The following is a 21,817-nucleotide window of genomic DNA, read 5'->3' on the forward strand; positions in this document are numbered from 1 at the left end:
TCAGCATATTGCCTTCCACAATCTGGGTCCTCATTTTACTGACCTCAGAAGGATGGAAGGCTGAGTCAACCTAAACCGGTTGCCTCGGTGAAACTCAAACTCCTTGGAGTGAGCAGTGAGTTAGCCTGCAATGCTGCCTTCCAACCACTGAGCCACCACCTCTCTTATTCAGAATACTTCTGGAATATTTGAAATGGCCTGTTTCTAGGTTAGAACCCTTCATTTTCCACACCTGTAGCAGGGAATTGAAACGGCAACAAGATCTGCAAGACAACTCAAGCTAGAGTTTGAATCCAGTTTGCCAGGGTCTTGCCCTTGGGCCCATTGCCTATGCCATTCCTTCATTTACTTTCTTGTCCAAGAGCTCTTGGTGTGAAGAGCATGGCTGATGAGCCACACCGATAGTTAGATGTCGGTCTAAGTCAACGTTTTTGTTTTATGTGGTGACCACACAGATGCCTCCGCAAAACACCCCAAAAGCAACTTGGAAGACAGCACAGCAACCTTGTTTTTTTTTTTTTTTTTTTGCCTGTTGGAATCTTGCAGGTGGACCACTTCTGAAGTCAGATGCCCCAAGTTAACTCTTGGGCAGCCCTCCCTCCAATGTGTAATGATAAATTCAAATGTGCATTTTGCACTGAGTGAATAATTCTTAGGAGTTAGGGCAAGGGTGAAATTCTACCAGTTCGAACCGGTAGTAAAAATGATACTGGTTTGCCCGAACCGGTAGTAAAATAAATGAGACTGGTTCGGGCGAACCGGTTTTTCCGACGATCAGCTGTGACACACTATATTAGTTAGAAAACAGGATTGCCTGCTTTCTAGCTAATATAAATCACACAGGACAGCGGATTCTCCCCCTTGGTGTTTGCGTACCTCACCTTTTTGATGCTTTTGATTCTATGCATCCAAACTGGTAGCTAAGTTAAATGGATTTCACCCCTGAGTTCGGGTACTATGACAGTTGTAAGTTTTTATAGCAACAAGGTGGATGTTTTTGCTGACCTCAAAAGGTTCCTTTCGGTTCTTTTGCTGCATCTTCTCTTCACCTCTCACTATCTACATCTATGAGAGCTATAATGATCCTTTATCCATAATACATCTTGGGCATTGCATTGCGCAATGTACATTTTATAAAACTTTTTTGAGCATTTGACCTTTCACCAATTAAGAATCATGATGTAATCCTTTAGATTTCTATTCCAGTGATAATAGCACTGATCTCTTTTTGTCGTTGTCGTCCCCCCCTGATAATGGCGTTCTCTGAATACATATACCCCAGCGGTGGGTTCTTCCGGGTACGGTCTAGTACGGCTGAACCGGTAGTAGCCGGGAGCAGCTGACAGCGTATCGGTAGGGTGGCTCATTTGGCCCACCCGCCCGTGTTCTATACCTGTTTTTAAAGCAACTGGCCAATTGCACACACGCGCACAGCTTGCGGCACCTGCGCGAGCCCCAACAAGCAGCTGGGTGTTGCAGGGGCGGTGGATTGCACGAACAGGATGCGTGGCCCCATGAGCAGCGCGGGTTGTCATGGGGGTACCTAGGTGCTGCCATGTTACACCACTTTTAGGCGGCCTGCACTGGTTGCCGGTTGTTTTCCGGGTGCGATTCAAGGTATTAATTATGACCTTTAAAGCGCTCCATGGCTTAGGCCCAGGGTACCTGCGAGACCACCTACTGCCACCAGTAGCCTCCCACCATCCAGTACGATCCCACAGAGTTGGCCTCCTCAGGGTGCCGTCGCCCAGACAGTGTCGGCTGGTGACTTCTCTGTGGGAGCACCTTCCCTCTGGAATGAGCTGCCCCCGGAGCTTCGCATAATCCCTGATCTCCGGTCCTTCCGACGCACCCTAAAAGTTGGCTTTTCCAGCAAACCAGCCTGGCCTGTTAATTTTTACTCATTTTTTAAATGTATTGTCCTATTATTTGGGTTTGTGTTTTTTTGGATATGTATTTAATTTTTTTAACTTTGGGATGTGTGTTGTACGCCGCCCTGAGTCCTTTTGGAGAAGGGCGGCATATAAATCCAAATAAACAGAAAGAGAAACAGAAACAACATACCAGTAGTGATGGTAAGAGCAACCCACCACTGATATACCCATGTTCTCATCTGAGCTGTGACTCCTCCCCTTCCAGATGTTCAGTTTGCCTCCTTGAGGAATGAACTGGAGACAGACGCTCGGGAGTTTGCTGCTCAGTCTTGGAGTCTGGCAGTAGAGCAGTCCTATGCGAAGCAGCAGGAGCGGGACGTTATTAAAAGGCAAGATGTAATATATGGTAAGCTTTTCTGCCTCTTCTCCCCCAAACTTAATTGACAGTATTTTCTCTGCTGCTGCTGTCGTTCACATGTAGGCAAAACTTTGACAAGGTAGTGCTTGTCTTGAAATTGGACATAGACCATTGATTGTGGTCTGGTATGCTCTCCTTTTTTTTGCAAGTCGGCAAGACGGTAAAGAAATCTGTGTTGAGTGGTTGGCTTTCTAGGTGGGGGTCTGTCCCTGGCCAGTCAGAGAGGCTTGATGTTGATGTCTTCTCCCTTTAGAGTTGATGAGGACAGAGATGCACCATGTCCGGACTCTGAAGATCATGTTGAAGGTCTACTCCCAAGCCATGCGAGAGGAGCTGCAGTTCAGCAATTCTGACATCCAGCGCCTTTTCCCGTGCGTGGACGATTTACTGGAGCTCCACAGAGCCTTCCTCTTCCAGCTGAAGGAACGCCGGAAGGAGTCTTTGGAAGAAGGTAGTGAATGCAACTATATCATCCAGAACATTGGGGACGTCCTGGTGCAACAGGTGAGCACTTAGAGCTTATGGAATAGGGTTTGGATGGGCAGGGAGTCATCCTAAAATGCAAAGCACTTACAGTATTTAGTTCAGAGGGGGAATTTTGCCTTTTTGAGCAGGCTTTCACCTGGAAAATAGGCCAGTGGGCTCCTGTGATATTTCTGAGGGAAAATGCTACAATTCCTAGATGCATAGTAGAGCCACTAACTTTGCATGTGAACTGCAGGTAAATGTATTCCAAGTGGCAAGTCGAGGAAAAAGGCTATTTTTTATTTTTGATTCTTGTCAGCAGAGATAATACTGAGTTAGATGCATTCTCTCTGTGTCTCCTAAAATATAAACTTCCCGTAGTGATGAATGACTGTGTTTTATTGCTCTGTTCACCTGCATTTTCTCTCTCAGGACTGTGTCATGAGCTACTTTAGAAATTACTCAATTGTCAATACCCCATTCTGACCTTTTTTTGTTTTCCTTTTGAGTTGAGATCCATGATATACATAACAAGGTTGAACTGTGATATCTTTCTCCAAATACACCAGTGTGTGCTAGACGCAACTTATTTATCTCCCAAATGTTAGTTGTACCTGACTGTCTTTTCCTTTCCTTATTTAGTTTTCAGGAAAAACGGGAGATAAATTGAAGGAGAAATATGGCATTTACTGCAGCAGCCACAGTGATGCTGTGAGCTACTATAAAGAGTTGCTGCAGCAAAGCAAGAAGTTCCAAAACTTGATTAAGGTAAAAGACGAGGAGAGGATCACAAATGGGAACTGATCTCATTCTGTCACGCTGGGCTTCTTTTGGTTCTGCTGAAATGTGATATAGAAGTGGCACAACACCTAACTCTGTTCTTAGTAATGTGGGTGGTTTTCAAAAACGTTATGCACAATGCACAGAGGTGGGGCAAAAGAGGTCCTCAGACCACTTTATAATGCCTTGGTAAGGCCACACTTGGAATACTGCATTCAGTTCTGGTCGCCATGATGTAAAAAAGATGTGGAGACTCTAGAAAGAGTGCAGAGAAGAGCAACAAAGATGATTAGGGGACTGGAGACTAAAACATATGAAGAACGGTTGCAGGAACTGGGTATGTTTAGCTTAAGAGAAAGAAGGACTAGGGGAGACATGATAGCAGTGTTCCAATATCTCAGAGGTTGCCACAAAGAAGAGGGAGTCAAACTATTCTCCAAAGCACCTGAGGGTAGAACAAGAAGCAATGGGTGGAAACTAATCAAGGAGAGAAGGAACTTAGAACTGAGGAGAAATTTCCTGACAGTGAGAACAATTAATCAGTGGAATAGCTTGCCTCCAGAAGTTGTGAATGCCCCAACACTGGAAGTCTTTAAGAAGATGTTGGATAGCTATTTGTCTGAAACGGTATAGGATTTCCTGCCTAGGCAGGGGGTTGGACTAGAAGACCTCCAAGGTCCCTTCCAACTCTACTATTGTATTATTGTATTGTATTATTGTATTATTGATAGGTCATTGTTCCTTCTTATGTAGAGAAAGACCTGATAACGTGTGCTATTGATGTTTTTTGAGGTGAAACGTTCGAACGGAAAGTTTTTTCAAAAAGCCAGTCTAGAGTAAGGTCATGATAAAAACCTCTCCTGTACAAGTAGTCCTCGACTTACAACCATTAGTTTAGCAATGTTGTGGCCCGCCAGCGGCCAGCAGAACTGTCAGCAGAGTTGGACAGCAGAGTAAGGAGGTTGGGGAGGAACATGGGCCAGTCCTGGGGGCTGAGGAAAGCTCAGACAAGGGCTCTGCGTCGGAGGAAGAGAGGGAGCTAGACAGCAGCAAGGCAGAAGAACAGCTGGAGCCTGTTCCCAGTGTGCGCATGGGCAGAGCTGCCAGAAGACAAGAGCAACTAAGAAAGCAGGGTCGACTTAGGAGTAAAGCCACACCTTGGAGGTGATTGGCCCCTCCCATAGGAAACAAAAGAGGAGCAAACAGGGAGTGGGATTTTGCAGGAAACAATTCGTTCATTCGATCGTTTCAAGAGAGGGAAGTTCTGTTTCTGACTATAAGAGACTCTGTGCCAAGTTTTGCCTTGCCCTGTGTTTGGAAACTAGTATTTGGCAGCTCTCCAAACAAATGGAAGCATCCCCACGGTTACATGACCGAAATTTGGCTGCTTGGCAACTGGCATGTAGTTACAATGGTTGCAAGTGCTGGGATCACACGAATCACTTGTGACCTTCCCAGACTGCTTTCAACAACCAAAATCAATGGGGAAACCAGGTTCGCTTAAAGACCGTGTGATTTACTTATAATCCACAGTGATTTTTTTAACAGTTGTGGTAAAAAAAAAAGGATGTAAAATTGGGGCGACTCGCTTAACAACCACCTTGCTTAGCAATGGAAACTCTGGTCCCAACTGTGGCCGTACATCAGGGACTCCCTGTATTACGACCAAGAGACGTATGAGGGTGCAACATTAGGGATCAACCTTGAGTAAAGGTATTCTACTGTTACAATACATGTTTCAATAAAAGTGTAATTCAGGAAAGAGTTGACTCCTGTGCTTATTTCCTCAGTGATTTATTAAGCGTATTGCCATATACAGTAGTCAGGGTGCTAGATTAGAAAGATTTTTGAAATGTGACGCAGCAAGACTTTCTCTGGGAACCAAGAAGACAGAATGTGGAAGAAAGAGAAGGAATTATAATGTAGCTTTGCACTTGCACAGAAAACTCATTTACTGATGAGATAGAATGATTTTTCCAGGTTGCGGTAACTGGAAAAAAAAGAAAGGGGACAAATTAAAACTTGAATGCATGTTTTCACATACCAGAGAAGACTAAGGAGAGGACAGGTCCTTTTACTTCATTTCTTCTACCTTTTGACGAAAGAAATGAAAGGCGTGATATCAAATTCACCTGTTAGTAAGTATATTTTGGTACATGTGATGTATTTCAGAAAATCAGCAATTCTTCCATTGTGAGACGGCTTGGTGTCCAAGAGTGCAATCTTTTAGTCACCCAGCGCATCACGAAGTATCCTGTCCTGGTGGAGCGCATCATTCAGAACACAGAAGGTGAAAAATATGGCACTAATTTAGCCGTTTTTCTTCTACCTTTTATCACAGGGGTTTCAAACTCGATTTCATTGAGGGCTGCATCAGGATTGTGTTTGACCTCGGGGAGGGCGTGGCCAGGGTGGGCATGGCCAGCTCGACGTCACTCCTGTCGGGGTGCCTGTGGTGGCCCGAGCGCTCTGCCAGTGAAAACGGGCTCCCGAGTTCCATTTTCACTGGCAGAGGGTTGCAGGAGGCCATGGCAGCCGAAAACAGAACTCGGGAGCCCGTTTTCACTGGCAGAAGCACCGCGGGCCGGTCCTTTGCTGTTTCCAGGGCAGCCCCATGGGCCAGATCTAAGTACTCCGTGGGCCGAATCCAGCCCCCGGGTCTTGATTTTAACACCCCTGCTTTATCAGAAGGGCTCATTCGGGAACACAATTCGCCCCAAGCAACATTGGGAACAGGGCGAAACTGTTGTATAGATGCAGAATTTCACTTTTCAGTATTTTTATTTTTATTTCTGGATCCTAGATAATATTCCTTCCCAAATGTTTTAAGACAGTCCCTTCCCATTGATTGCATATCCATTTATTACAGGGGTGTCCAAACTTGGGAACTTTAAGACTTGTGGACTTCAACTCCCAGAATTCCCCAGCCAGTTCTGGGAGTTGAAGTCCACAAGTCTTAAAGTTCCCAAGTTTGGACACCCCTGATTTATTAGGTGAAACATTTCTCCCCCTTTTTGGTAGCATCAAACAACACCTTCTGGGTAGCTAATGTATAAAAAAAACCAAACCCTTAAGCACAGCCAAACCTAGTAATAAATAAATAAACAAACTGACTAACTTGTATATAGGTTGATTCTCAACAACTCTGATGAATCAGAAAAAAATAGCGGAAAAGCACTTTAGTATTGCTGCCAAGAAAACCATATGGTTCTGCCCATCTTTGCTGGACCTCTCCAGAGCTACTTATGACCTGGTTTCAAAGTTCTGACAGCTACCCCTCCCCTCCCATTGTTACAGGATCGCATTTTTGATGTTTGGCAACCAGCCTGCATTTATGACCATTTATAACATGTGACCACTATGATTTATGACTTTTTTCCCCCCTCGAAACCTGTGTTTATTTCTGGTTTCCATAAAAAAAAATTTCCTCCTGGATACAATGGATTCAACTTTAATATTCACTTAGCGACCGCCACAAAAGGGTCATAAAATCTGATGGTCACCCAATTAACAGCTACCATGACTTTCAACTGTAATTCCAGGCTCAGTTACAGTCGTGAGGACTACTTGTATATTGTTTATTAATACTGTTTGTATGTAAGTATACAAAATATGTGCAAAACATATGTGTAATCTAAAACCTATGCTGTTTAGTCACTTAAAAGGGTCAGTGAAAGGTCATAATTAACAGATTTAGAATGATTTAGTTTGATGGCATTTTATCTCTGGTCTCTAAATGTCTTCTCCTGCAATCAGTTTGGCAATTTTTAGAATGCTACAAAATGCTAGGGCCATTTTTTTGATTAGATGGACTAATCCAGATGGCAGAGAGTTAAATACGCCCTGTAGCTTTCCTAAACAGGCTGTTTTCCTTCACCTTTGCAGTCACCACAAAGGAGTATGAGGACCTGACCAAGGCATTGTCGCTTATCAAGGAGGCCATCACAGCTGTTGACACCAAGGTGAATGAGTCTGAGAAAGAGCAGCGCCTCCGGGAAATTGTAACCAAGATGGAACTCAAGTCTTTAGGAAAGTTTAAGAATGGCCTTATCTTCCGGAAGGAGGATATGCTTCAACGGCGCCTCCTACTGGCTGGGATGCTGTACTGGAAAGCTGCTTCTGGGCGTCTAAAAGGTGAATTTTGTGGGTTGTCTGCAAGGGAGGGCTTCAAAGATTTCAGCAACGGATTCTCTGACGGGTTGCTGGGTGGTCATGGCCTAGCCGGCCTCCTCCACCATGGCGGGTGGGTGGATGGCGTTTATGCCTTGCCCAAGCTCCGGAGGTTTCTTCGAGCCTCTGGGAGGGCGAAAACTGCCTCCCCTGGGTTCTGGAGACCCTCCGGAGGCCAGAAATGGGCTCGTTTCCAGCCTTCCGGAACTTCCCCTCTCCCTGAGCCTCCACACAGACCCTGCACTTACCTCGCATCCAAAATGGGCTGTGTGGAGACTCCTAGGAGGGGTGAGGCGAGAGGGGCGGAGTGGGAGGGGCCAGCCAGCGGTGGGATTTGGAAGTTTTCCAAACTGGCCATAACGTTAGCTATGGGTTCTCCCAAACCCGGGCAAAACCATAGCACAGGGGTGTCCAAACTTGGGAACTTTAAGACTTGTGGACTTCAACTCCCAGAATTCCCGTGGTTGTCTGTTCTCCTTTTCAGGTGTTTACTGCATTGCTCAGTAATCAGACACACAGGAGTGTCTATTCTGTGTATCGGAAGAAAGAGACTTGTCTCTCGTGCTTGGTTTGCCCAATTAAAAACGGGCAAAATAGCATTTAGTAATGGGCTTCTGCCCCCAAAGATCCTGCCCAGTTGAGAGGGAGGCATTGACTGAAATGATGAGTTATTTATTGAGTCAGTGTCTCTCTCAGGCACCCAAGGGAAAGGCAAAACATTTGTGTCAATTATTGACTTCCAGCCATTTCACACTTTGAAGCTGTGTCATGTTAACCCCGTGATATAGGTGCACTTCCTTCTCTTTGGAGTATTAAATTTGGCCTGCTGATCTTAAGCAAGGAACGTCTTGCTCATGTTCTTCTTATCTGCTCTGATGTGAGTCATCCTGTGAAGCTCAATCGCTTTTTAAAGTTCTCATTGAGCTCCTTCTCCTTCCCTCCCTCCTACAGAAATGTTTTTTCTATTTCTTTTCTTTTTTCCCCCCCTGCAAATCTTTTGAGTCCATCTCCGCCTGACTGGTTAATCCTGTATCTCAGTAACGTTGCTTTGGCAACTTACAAATACACAACTCTGAAAGTGAGTTTTCTGTTGATATAAGAGATTCAGTTTCCTTCTTAAAAATTCCCCCCTTTTTTTATATTTAGGGATGCATTCAAATGATCTTGGGTATAGTTTTCAACGGAAGGTTTGAGTGGCAAATAGTGAAATAAATATTTGCTCAGGGAAGCTGATGCGAAGTCAGGTGGACAGATATTCTTATATAGGAAAACTAGTGCTCAGGCTGTAGATGATGGGAGTTTCTGTGAAAATGGAAATTTGAGTTGGTATTTTGGGATGGCGAAACATTGCAGCATCCATATTTAGTCAGTGAAATGATCAGAGTATAAAACTCAGAGGTGGGTTTTTGCTGGTTTGCCCTGGATTGGGTGAACTGGTAGTGGTGGCGGTGGGAGGCTCTGCCCACCTGGCCGGAGCCTTCTGTGCATACGAGCGAACCAATAGTAAAATTAATTGAAACCCACCACTGATAAAACTGTACCCTAGAAAGCTACTTATGTGTACTAGCACTGGATTTAAATGACACTATTCTGACTAATCCCTCAAAAGGAAAAATTCAACAGCAAATGACCTTGAATTAGTGCCTAGCTAGCTGTTAGAATATTTTTAAAAAATAACTTCTTCTGCTTGAAAGGATTATTTTGTTTTCAACTTCCCTTTTCCCAATAATTTTGGCAGATATTTTGGCTGTTCTGCTGACAGATGTGCTTTTGCTACTGCAAGAGAAAGACCAGAAATACGTGTTTGCATCTTTGGTACGTATTTCTCCCTGCTAAGGATAGGCAGGGTGGTGTGGAAGACCTGGAACTCTCTGTGGTTTCTGTAATAACAAATAAATCTGAGCTACAGTGAAAAACTCTGGTTTGATTGGGTCTCGGCCCAGAAAATTCTAGGAACCCAGCATGTCTTAGCCTCAGTCCCCTAACAACTGGCTTCAGCTTTTGTAAATTCCTGTAGGTTATTTTAGGTACATCCATTACTATAAAAAAACCTCAACCGTTTGAGAGCTGATCAGCAAAATGGCACGCTCTTTATTATCATACAGTCAAAATGAATATTTTAATGTTTTTAAATAGGACAGATGAATTTGCTTAGCAATGCTGAGTTCTTATTGGAAAAATTATATTGCCTCTGGTTTCCATTGTATTGCAGTCCTATTTATTTAGTATATCTTCATTTATTTGCTAGTATACCTATTTATTTAATAATAATAATAAATATTTATTTCTTAGCCGCACCCTCTCCCGAAGGACTCGGGGCGGCGTACAATAAAACATATAAAATACATATCTAGACAAGACATACATATAACAAAGACATATATAAGACGTGTACAAGGAGGAGGTAGGCTGATGGATAAAAACAATTAAAATCACAATATTTAAAAACCCCAATAAAAATTCAATTAAATTACACTAATAAAAATAACCCGTCAGGAGCGATATAGTTAGATCATGATTGAGCCAGGCCAGCTACTTGGAATAGGTGGGTCTTGAGCTTTATTCGGAAGGAGCGGAGGTCAGAAGTAGTCCTAATATCCGGGGGGGAGGTCATTCCACAGGGCTGGGCCCGCCACAGAGAAGGCTCTACTCCTAGGCGCCGCCCCCCGACACTGTCTGGTGGACGGCACCTGGAGGAGTCCCTCTCTGTGCGAGCGAATTGGTCGCAGGGATGTGTGGGACAGAATACTATCCCGCAAGTAACTAGGTCCTGAGCCATGGAGTGCTTTAGTATGTTTTCACTTATCTTCTAGTTATTTATGACAATTATCATTCATTGGCAAATGTGCAATAAAGCCCCTTTCATCTGTTAAATCAAAAGACTGATTTCAATGCATGTATATGTTTTGTATTTCCTCAAAGGAGCCAAATTAGCAAGTTAGATTCTTTAGTGTGCATGCCCCTGTGCCCCTGTGTGCATCTTTCAAATATCTAAACAAAGGCTTCCTGTGTGGCGAAATAATAGAGTTGGAGTCTTCTAGTCCAATTCCCTGCTCAGGCAGGAGATCTACTGTATTTTTCAGAGTATAAGATTTATTTATTTATTTATTTATTTATTTATTTTATTTGATTTCTAGACCGCCCCCTCTCCCCGAAGGGACTCGGGGCGGTGTACAGGTACCAAATTAAAGAACCTTACAAATAATCATAAATATAGTTAAAAACGAATTAAACTTTAAACCCCTGTACAAATTTATAAAAATTAAAAACTAAGCCTAAGACCAAAATTTAAAAATACAGACTGGGGTGGGAGAGCTGGAATTAGGATGCACCTTTTCCCCTCAAAAAAGAGGCTGATAATCTCGGTGCGTCTTATACACTTAATACAGCATTTTTGGCCTCCCGGAACCCCGCCCCCTTCACCAAAATGGCCGTGCATTGCCTTTAGGAGGCTTATAGAGTGCCCCTGTGGGCTGGGGAGGGCAGAAATGAGTGAAAAATGGGCGTTTTTGTGGGGGGGGGCGGCAGCCCCCAGGAGCATTGTACAAGCCTCCTAAAGGCTATTCCTGCCCTTTCTTTGAAAAAAAAAACAGACCATTTTTGGGAGGTCTGCAGAGTGCAAAAACGTGCCTCTTCAAAATCTTGGTGTGTCTTATACTGCAGTGTGTATTATACTCCAAAAAATACGGTAATACAATTTCAGACAAATGACCAATCTCCTTAAAAAGCTCCAGTGAGTCTTAGACACCCACAACTTCTGAAGGCAAGCCATTCCATTGAATAGGCACCCAACTCTCATCTTCTATGCAATAGTCCTTCAGGATTTCAAGAGTAAACACAACCAGCTATTTGACCCGACTTAGCCTCCCTTGCCCAGTATCTATCTAGCCAACAGCAATTCTCTGGGGCTTCAGACGGAAAAGAGTCTTTCCCAGTTAGCCAGAGATAATCAGAATCAAGCAGGATATTTTGGGATACTTTTCCTACTTCCCCTCTTTCCAGAATAATCTGATTTACAAGTATAAGGAAGAAATACTACAGATGTTGTCTATGGAGATTCTCAGTCATCCAGGTCATGGTTGTCCCAGAGGTGCTTTTTCAAGAGGCAACTGAACTTTCTAGTTTTTCTTTGAAGATGTTTTGCTTCTCATCCAAGAAGCTTCTTCAGCTCCAACCAAATAGGAATCCTTCCATTCCCCACCATCCAGTCAGAGCAGAAGAAGCTTCTTGGATGAGAAGTGAAATGTCTTCAAAGAAAAACCAGAAAGTCCAGATGCCTCTTGAAAAAAGCACCTTTGGTTCTTCCATGACCTGGATGACTGAGAATCTCCTTACAACTGTTGCTCTTTAGGATTGCCATAGATGGACTGATGATGATGTATCTTGCATCACAGGACTCAAAGCCACCGGTGATTTCCTTGCAAAAACTGATAGTCCGAGAAGTAGCCAACGAGGAACGAGCCATGTTCTTAATCATTGCTTCCAAGAAAGGACCAGAGATGTATGAGATTCACACCAACTCCAAGGAGGAAAGGAATATCTGGATGACGCAAATTCGCAGGGCGGTGGAAAAGTGAGCATATAAAATACGTTGTTCTGTTTCTCTCCTGTATTGAGTTGGCATCAGACTCAGTGGCTCTTTCCATACCTGTTATTTTGTCATCATAAGGAAATACAAGTAAGGTAAAGTTTCCCATATGTGCTAGTTGTTCCTGACTCTAGGGGGCGGTGCTCATCTCCGTTTCAAAGCCGAACAGCCAGCGCTGTCCGAAGACGTCTCTGTGGTCAAGTGGCCAGCATGACCACATCTAGCTGAAGGCGGCTCAGTGGCTAAGATGCTGAACTTGTCGATCAGAAAGGTCGGCAGTTCGACGGTTCGAATCCCTAGTGCTGCGTAACGGAGTGAGTGCCCATTACATGTCCCAGCTTCTGCCAACCTAGCAGTTCGAAATACAAGTAGTCCTTGGATAATGACAATAATTGGGACTGCAATTTTTGTTGATAAGCAATCGGGTCGTAAGGCATAACGTCTGGTGATTTCAACTGCTCCATGACAACAATCCCAGTGGTAGCCATTGCCATCATTAAGCGAGGATCTCTGGTTGTTAATTAAGACGGTGGCTTGCAAACAAGCTCTGCAACAGGCAGAAAAGCAATACCAATTAACACTTATATACCGCTTCACAGTGCTTCACAGCCCTCTCTAAGCGGTTTACACAGTCAGCCTATTGCCCCCAACAATCTGGGTCCTCATTTTATCCACCTCGGAAGGGTGGAAGGCTGAGTCAACCTTAAGCCTGGTGACGATCAAACTGCTAAACTGCTGGCAGTCAGCAGAAGAAGCCTGCAGTATTGCATTCTAAGCACCGCACCACCACGGCTCGACAAGTGCACGGCATGAGCACGGTGGGGCCAGGAATGGCTATTGCCAGATGGGGAGGTTGTGCAAATGGCTCACATAACATAATGTGAGGTCAGAGAGGGCTGCTGCTAGGCAAGGAAAAGGGTGCAAGGGATTTACTGCAGTGACTTGCGCTCTTTCTTGCTAGTTTCCCCATTGACTTTTCTTGTGGGAAGCTGGCAGGGAAGCTTGCGAGTGGGATCACATCACCCGAGGATGCTGCGGCCATCGTAAGGGTGAACCGATTGCCAAATGCCTGAGTTGCGATCGCGTGACCTCAGGGTAATGTAACAGCCAGAACTTTGAGGATTGGTTTTAAACCTCCTTTTTCCAGCACCATCATAACTCCAAACAGTCGCCAAATGAACAGTCAGTAAGTGAGAACTACTTCTATACTTGTGGTATAGAAGTAGTTCTCACTTACCAGTCTTGGAGGGTTGTTGTTGTTTTTGCTCACCTGAATTTTATTTTCCCACCTTCAGTGAGATAAGTAGGTGCAAAATTGAGTTTATGAAAAGAGCCTTCTTTCCCGCTAACTACAACATTAGGACTCCTTTTTGACCAGGACTTTGGTGGTTTATGTTTCTTTGCAGTTGTCCTGATGAAGAAGACAGTGTCCTTGCTGATCCAGAAGAGGAAAAAAAGCAGACTGAAGTGAGAATTGCAAAACTGAAAGAATTTCAAGGTAAAGGCTCTTGTCTTTCAAAACTGTACACATTATAAGAGGGTTGGGCTTGCCTAGATTTGGGGACTTGTTCTTTTTTTCCTTGCAAAATGTGCAATCTCTTAGAGGAAGAGGAAGACGAGGGAAGTTACTATCAGACCCTTTGGTTGTGAATTAATCTGTAAAAGCACTGCAGGTAGTCCTTGACTTACAACTTTTCATTTAGTGATCCAAGTTCCAATGGGGCTGAAAAAAATGACATGACTGCTCCTCACACTTATGATCATGACAGAACCCCCATGGTCATGTGATCAAAATCCAGGCACTTGGCAACCCGCGTATATTTACAATGGGCGTGGTGTCCAGGGTCACATGATCACCATTTCCAACCTTCCCAGTTGGCATCCGAGGAGCAATGGGGGAAGCTATATTTGCTTAACTCTGATTTATGTTATTTATTTTTTTAAATTTATAAACCAACCATTTCACCATCTGAGGTGATTCTGGGCAGTTTACAAATATAATAAATTCACTTAACAATGGCAAAAGAGGTCATAAAATTGGGCACAACATCTGTTGGTCACAATTGTGGTTGTAAGTCAAGAACTCTCTTTCTCTTTGTCATCTGGGTATGTCTAGTTTAATGAAAAGAAGGACCAGGGGAGACATGATAGCAGTCTTCCAATATCTCAGGGGTTGCCACAAAGAAGAGGGAGTCAAACTATTCTCCAAAACACCTGAGGGTAGAACAAGAAGCAATGGGTGGAAACTAATCAAGGAGAGAAGCAACTTAGAACTGGGGAGAAACTTCCTGACAGTTAGAACAATTAATCAATGGAACAGCTTGCCTCCAGAAGTTGTGAATGCCCCAACACTGGAAGTCTTTAAGAAGATGTTGGATAGCCATTTGTCTGAAATGGTATAGGGTTTCCTGCTATGCAGGGGGTTGGACTAGAAGACCTCCAAGGTCCCTTCCAACTCTGTTATTCTATTCTATCTTGCAAACAATGCCTGAAGAATGGCCTGGTGGGCTTGTTGTTGCAGCCGCTGCCATTACAGCTCCATGATATTCAGTTGTCTCTTCCCTTCCCCTCCTCCACCATCCAGAGCGCTTGAACATGAAAGATGATCTGATCGTGCAAAGTCTCAATGAGAAGCAGCAGATCTACCAGGAGATGGCAGATGTGAATGGCTTTGAGGACCCGGCTGCTAGCTCCCGCTTCCGGTTGATCAACAGAGTAGATTCTCCAGAGACCCTGCAGGGGGAGTCCATCCTCAAGCAGGCAGTGATAGAAGGTGGGTGCACTGGAGATGAAAGAACAGGGGAGAGATTATATGATATGATTTATATCGTAATACAGATAGTCCTTAACCTACTGTAGGACCACAATGGATCCTGAAGTTTCCATTGCAAAGCAAGACAGTTGTATCATTAATTTCGCCCCGCTTTACAATCTTTCTTGCCACGATTGTTAAGGGAATCACTGCAGTTGTTAAGTTAATTAATTAATTTCTTTATTTATTGAATTTATATTGCCGCCTGTTCGCACATGGCGACTCAAGGCGGCTTACAGAATATAAAACCTCATTTAAAACAATAAAACTAATTAAAAAGAATCAAATAAGTTATTAATATAATATAATAAAATCCCCCGCACCCCGGCAACAGCACATCACATGTGCCATTTAAGGGGCTCCAACCCGCTCCGGGTTCCCCAGGCCCACTGGCAGAACCAGGTCTTCAGCGCCTTCTGGAAGAGTGTTAGAGTGGGGGCCATTCTAACCTCTGGGGAAATGATATTCCAGAGAGAGGGAGCCACCACCGAGAAGGCACTTCTTCTGGGTCCCACCAGGTGTATCTCTTTCCGGGATAGGACCCGCAGCATTCCCTGCCTCCCCACTCTAATGGGTCGGGTAGATGTGACCGGCAAGAGACGGTCCCTCAGATAACCTGGTCCCAAGCCATGCAGGGCTTTAAAGGTGACAACCAGCATCTTGAGAGGGAGCCACCACGGAGAAGGCCTTTCTTCTGGGTCCCACCAGTTATATATCCCTTGGGGATGGGACCTGCAACATTCCCTGGCTCCCCACTCCAAAGGGGTGAGTAGATGTGACCGGCAAGAGACGGTTCCTCAGATTACCTGGTTAATATGGTTGTTAAGTGAATCTGGCTTCCCCAATAATTGTCAGAAGAGAGTGAAATGGGGTCACCTGACCTGTATTCAACATGTTCAGTGGAGAGCATAATTGTTCACAGCAATAAACATAATCTCCTCTTTTCCTACTCAACTGCCTTCTTGGCTGCTGTCTTCTAGTGGAGAGCCTTCAGAACATGATCTTCACCCAGCTGGCCAGTGAAAGCTCTCATCTTGAAGATTCCAGTGGGTCTGGGTTGCTGAGGCGAGCTGAGACTTTTGGAGGATACGACTGTGCCATGACAGGTCTGTCAAAAGGAGGAACGGAGGAAGGAGCATGAGATCTGATATAGGAATGAGGGACCTGCAATTACTGCTCCCACTGCAGACAGAATGCCATTCAGAGGTGATATTCAGGCAGGTTCTGACCAGTTCTAGAGAACCGTTAGCAGAAATTTTGAGTACTGTATTTTTCGGACTATAAGACGCACCTTTTTCCCTCAAAAAAAAAGGGTAAAAATCTGGGTGCATCTTATACACTGAATAAAGAATTTTTTGCCTCCCAAAACCCCGCTCCCTTTTCTTCACCAAAATTTGCCTCTTCAAAACTTTGGTGCGTCTTATACTCCGGTGCGTCTTATACTCCGGTGCGCCTAAAAATGTAGTAGTTCGAAGAACCAGTAAATACCACCTCTGACTGGCCCCGCCACCATCTATTCTCTGCCTCCCGAGTCCCAGCTGATCAGGAGCAAATGGAGATTTTGCAGTCTCCTTCCCCTGCCACGCCCACCAAGCCACACCCACAGAACCAATAGTAAAAAAAAATTGAATGCCACCACTTATGCCATTTTATAGAAATTTTTAAAATCCTGCCAGTGAGCCCAGTTTGTACTGTTTTAGTCTCTGCGGGAGCTCCGTCAGTGTTGAACGATCTTGCGTTGGTCTGTCCCCCCCCCCAAATAATGTTATATGTTGGCCATCTCATTACGCAAAACAACACTGCGCGATTTACAATACAATAAAAGCAGAAATATAAAACATATATAAAGTATAAAAACAAGCAGAGAGAGTTTAATTTCTATGGGTCTTGCATTTATTTATGTCACACAGGGCAAATAGATTACAGAGAGAAAAAAGAAGGTAGTTTTAGGGATTCTGAATCTTGCAGTCTAAACCCATCCATGGGTGAGGGGTAATGAAAGCTTTCTCAACTGAGTTTGGGTAATCTGGCCCGTATGCCAATGGTTGCCTTTTATTTTTCAGCTGGTAGCTTCAAGAAGAAAGTCTGTGGTGGAGAGCAGCGGGTGCCAGATCCGCGAGGCAACCCAGCCAATTCAGAGCAAGTGCAACAAGAATGCCCATCCGCTGGAGAGGAAGGGCTGTGTTTGGTAGGTGGAATTTGCTCTCCAAAAATCTCCGTATTTATTCCCTAACCATGTTGGGAATAGTGATGGCTACGAGCTTCTTTTTCCCCAGGAAGTGTTTAGCTCAGTTTGAAAAACATCCGGCTTTTCCTTTCTCCCCTTTAGCAATTGAAAATCTGGAAGCGGCATATATGTTGGAATGAAATGAACGTATTTATATAACTCTTGTGCACATTGCTGATTTTTGTCCTGTAAAGAAGCATCCTTGGTGCTCTCTGAGTTTAGTTGTTTGCTTGCAGATGTTTTATTATCTAACTAGGTAACATCACCAGTGCTAGGGAGTGTTGGAGCTGCTTCCTGTTTATATACAGTAGGTTTCCCTACCAGTTTTCTTCCCCCTCCTTGATCGTGGTATTGTTTCTGCTTGATTGTTTGTATGGGGTTAATCCCCGCTTATTTGGTTATTGGAAAGGGTATGTTTCACTCTTTTTGTTTTGTTCTTAGCGTTTATATTCTCTTTTGAATAGTATGTAAAGGTGGCTTATCTCTATGTGCCTGTTGATAGCAGATTTGTCTAAATGCCAAGTTTCCAGAAATTCCCCTAGCATTTTTGGATTTAGCTTGATCTAGAATGCTTACAGTTTTTCAGTTGAAACCATGATTGAGTCTGTCCATGTGTGTTTTCATTGTGTCTTCTGACTGCTATTGATATTCATGAATGCACTCTGCTAGTCTTTTGCTTCTCTGTCCTCCATTGTGGCTGTTAGAGACCTTACATTTATTGTAGACTCTTGTTTTCCCTTCTTTGGTTACTGAGTCTTTTGATTTACTTAGAAGGTGTTTTTGAGGGCTTTGTCATAATAAAAAAGGAACAAATGACATTTTGGCCATGCCCTTTCTGCTGTTACCACCCTATGTCCACCTGTGGTCCTCAGAAGGATGTATTATGTTGCTCCCTTTCATCTTTCTGAGAATAGATATCCCTAATTTAAGGTCGGGAAATTCTTCCTTCACATCCCCAGTCCACTGTGAAACTTACTACAACGGTTTGGGACAGTCAGTATCTTAAAGTATTTCCCATTTTACAGAATTGTGAAAGAGTAAATACATGGTGGGAAGACTCTGGGAGCCTTTGGAACTGTAGAGTCTGCCAGTGGGGAGTGATATACTGTATTTTTCGGAGTATAAGATGTACCTTTTTCCCTCAAAAAAGAGGCTGAAAATCTGGGTGCATCTTATACACTGAATACCGCATTTTACCTCCAGAAACCCCGCCCCTTCACCAAAATGGCCATGCATAGCCTTTCAGAGGCTTTCAGAGTGCTCCTGGGGGCTGGTGAGGGCAGAAATGAGCGAAAAATAGGCCGTTTTCCGCTCAATTTTGCCCCCCACCCCAGTCCCCAGGAGCACTCTATAAGCCTCCTAAAGGCTATGCATGCCCTTTGTTGGGGAAAAAAAACATTTTTGGGAGGTCTGCAGAGTGCAATTTTTTTTTAAAAAAAAAATTGCCTCTTCAAAATCTTGGTGCGTCTTATACTCCAAAAAATACGGTTAGTCCTCCCTTGTAACACTTTTGATCTTACATGTTTTGTTTGAACAGTGCATTGAATACAAACCCAATTCCTATGTTCACATAATGTGCCCAAATAATCAAGTACTGTATATTATGACTTAATGCAATGGTTCTTCTCCCATTGCATGCTGAAATAATGGTTGGGTTTCTACAGTGAGTTGAACCACAGACTTGTCGGCCCCATTTTAGCTTAGTTTGGTATGTCCCGTCAACCCAGCTTCTCAATTTTTTTATCCCATCAGGTCGGTAACCCAAGACTGGAACATCATAGCAGCTTGCAACCAGTGCTGTGGACTGAATTAGAGGTATTGGCCAGTTATTTTCTCCATGATGGTGGAGAGCAGGAGAGCAATGCTTTTTTTTTTTTTTTTTCTCAGTTTGAGGGCGCCTTTGGGTCTTTGCTGTGCTAACTGCCTTATTCCAGAGAATGGGCAAAGCCAAGTCAAAAATTATATAGTTGCATTATTATTATTAGGCTGCCCACTCCAGAAGAATCTAAAAGCATTAAATACAGTTAATTAAATTAAACACAAGTCGGTTTCAATTTATTTCATTATTTCTTTCAGTACATTAGAAATTATGATCCATGTGCAGCTTCTGGAAGAGTTGTGGGATTCGGAGTGTATTTTTTTTTTTTTTTTTTTGTAATAATTTTTTATTGTTTTTGTCTTTTTATCACATATTACAATCTTTATATCAACAGTTTGTACAATGTTACATCGTCGTATCTATGTATGTTTTCCTCTCTTTACCATATATTACAATCCTTATGTCATCTTATCTATACATTTTTATGATATTTAACATATTTACCTACTTTTATATACAGTTCTATGTTTATTTATGTATACTGTTTTCGGCTTAATTGTTTTTCTTATTATCCAACCATTCATACCACTTATTCCAAATTTTGTAGTATTCCGATTCTTCTTTGTCCTTTAATTTTTGAGTTAGTTTGTCCATCTCTGCGCACTCCAAGGTTTTTTTTTACCACTAATTCGTCTGGCGGTGCATTATTTTGTTTCCAGCATTGGGCAAAGGCAATTCTAGCTATAGTTAATATATGTGTTAGTAGATATTTAATTTTTTTTGTGTAGTTCCCTTTAATTATTCCTAGTAAAAAGGTTTCGGGTTTATACTTTATTTGTTCCCCCGTAATTTCTTGTGCCCACTTCCAGATTCTTTTCCAATATTTTTGCGATTCCGGGCAGGTCCACCACATGTGGTAGTAGGTCCCTTGTTCTTTTTTGCGTTTCCAACATATCGGTTTCAGTGTATTTCTGATGTAGATTTTAAAGTCATGTTCCCAACAAAGGGAGCTATACATTTGTTTTTTCTCAGCCATTGATTTGACAGCACAGTTACATTTGCAGAGCAGTTACATTCTGCCCAAAGTGGATTTTGAGGAGATGGACAGGGGGGAGGGAAGAGAGTCTCGGATTCCGACAGAAAAACCCTAACCTGATTGGGCCTATTTATGGCTTCCTGGTATATAGAAATAAGTTGTTGATTCCCGATATTTGGGTGTGCGAATGGCAGAGCTCATGAAGACAAATGTTCGGTAACATCCTCCTCTTTGTGTTTTCCCTTAGCTTGTTCAAAGGATACAGACACTCTTGCAGTTGCTGCTTAGTCTCCAGGTAAAGTCTTTTCCCATCACCACTCCTCAATTTTTTGGCTTTTATGATTTGCATGGGTGGAGCAAGAAGGACTCCAAAATAACAAGATGGGCAAGGACCTGAATAGAGAAATCCTGGAGGAGGAGGGAGAAGAAAGTACCTTTTCCAGTCTAGCCTTCGGTAGCAATTCTTCAGATCTGCTTAGTGTCCTGTATGACAGGACCATTTAAAAAATTATTTCTACAACTCTGAAAGGCAAGGGAGAGGGTTACGAATTTTGGTTTATTCCTGGGCTCTTCATTCCTTTACCTTCTCTCTAGGGCTGTCACCATTAGCTGCTGTTTTGTTTTTAAAAAGAACAATGATTATATTTTTACTTACAAATGTTTGTTACTTGTAAGTCATTTTGAGAGGATTGTTCTGGAGGATGAATTATGATATACAAGTGGGGAGGGGCTGAACTTTCTGCTGGAGCATTACGGGGACACAGTTATGGCCATCTTCCTTGGAGCATTTCCATAGAACTGTAACTCTTAGCACCCGACCTGGAGGGTTTTTGTCAGTGTCCACAGTGTGACTACTATTTTGAGACAACCCAAGAGCAAAATATAGTACACAGAGTTTTTGTCTTTCAAACAGTGGTTTATCTACAAGACATACATACATACATACATACATACATACATACATACATACATACATACATACATACATTTGTTTTCGTAGATTTTCACGGTGTAGGTATGCTGGTTTTGTTGTATTCGGGTCTTTTTCCGTGTAAGATTGAGATTGTCTTTGCAACGTTTCAGCGAGATCTCGCCATCTTCAGGCTGTGGTCTTTGGCTTGAAGTGTGAGAGGAGCTGCCGTCTTTCTGTATATCTTGGTGGGAGGGGATGGGGTGCTGGCTTTGTTTCAGTAGGTGGAATGATTGGTTGTGTGGTTGTATATATATATGTACCAATTTCGCCAAACTGGTCCAAGACATACATACATACATACATACATACATACATACATACCCACACACCCACACACATATATGTACCAATTTTGCCAAACTGGTCCAAACTGGCAGGAACCCACCACTGATACTAAGCAAAACCAGGCAATCAATCAGTCTTCAACTATAGCACATGGAGAGAGAGAGAGAGATGCCCTTACATGGCCTCCCTTATATAGACAGCTTCTTAAAGTGGCAGTAACCCTGCTGACTCATTCTCATTTCATCATCTCAGTTTACAGCCTTACAGCAGCTGGTCAGCTATTAAATCATCATTACTTTAACAGTTTTCCCTTCTCCCAGTTTTTGGATGGGGAAAGCTCAGCGGTGCACCTTCTCTCCCCCCCCCCCCT

General features: G+C 43.3%; 1 protein-coding gene across 1 annotated transcript in view; it reads left to right on the forward strand.

The window, feature by feature from the left end:
• Positions 1-21,817, forward strand: part of ARHGEF18 (Rho/Rac guanine nucleotide exchange factor 18) — a 109,798-nt gene that overhangs the window by 81,881 nt on the left and 6,100 nt on the right. Inside the window, exons 15-27 of the mRNA XM_081936951.1 lie at positions 2,140-2,280; positions 2,546-2,796; positions 3,400-3,525; positions 5,710-5,827; positions 7,423-7,671; positions 9,446-9,522; positions 12,102-12,280; positions 13,702-13,793; positions 14,880-15,068; positions 16,088-16,213; positions 17,171-17,295; positions 19,087-19,149; positions 20,437-20,484. Of these exons, the coding sequence (XP_081793077.1) occupies positions 2,140-2,280; positions 2,546-2,796; positions 3,400-3,525; positions 5,710-5,827; positions 7,423-7,671; positions 9,446-9,522; positions 12,102-12,280; positions 13,702-13,793; positions 14,880-15,068; positions 16,088-16,213; positions 17,171-17,295; positions 19,087-19,149; positions 20,437-20,484 (1,784 nt within the window). The remainder of the gene's footprint in view (positions 1-2,139; positions 2,281-2,545; positions 2,797-3,399; positions 3,526-5,709; positions 5,828-7,422; positions 7,672-9,445; positions 9,523-12,101; positions 12,281-13,701; positions 13,794-14,879; positions 15,069-16,087; positions 16,214-17,170; positions 17,296-19,086; positions 19,150-20,436; positions 20,485-21,817) is intronic.

This window comes from Natrix helvetica (assembly GCF_964273705.1).
Source record: "Natrix helvetica genome assembly, chromosome: 1".
NCBI lineage: Eukaryota > Metazoa > Chordata > Lepidosauria > Squamata > Natricidae > Natrix > Natrix helvetica.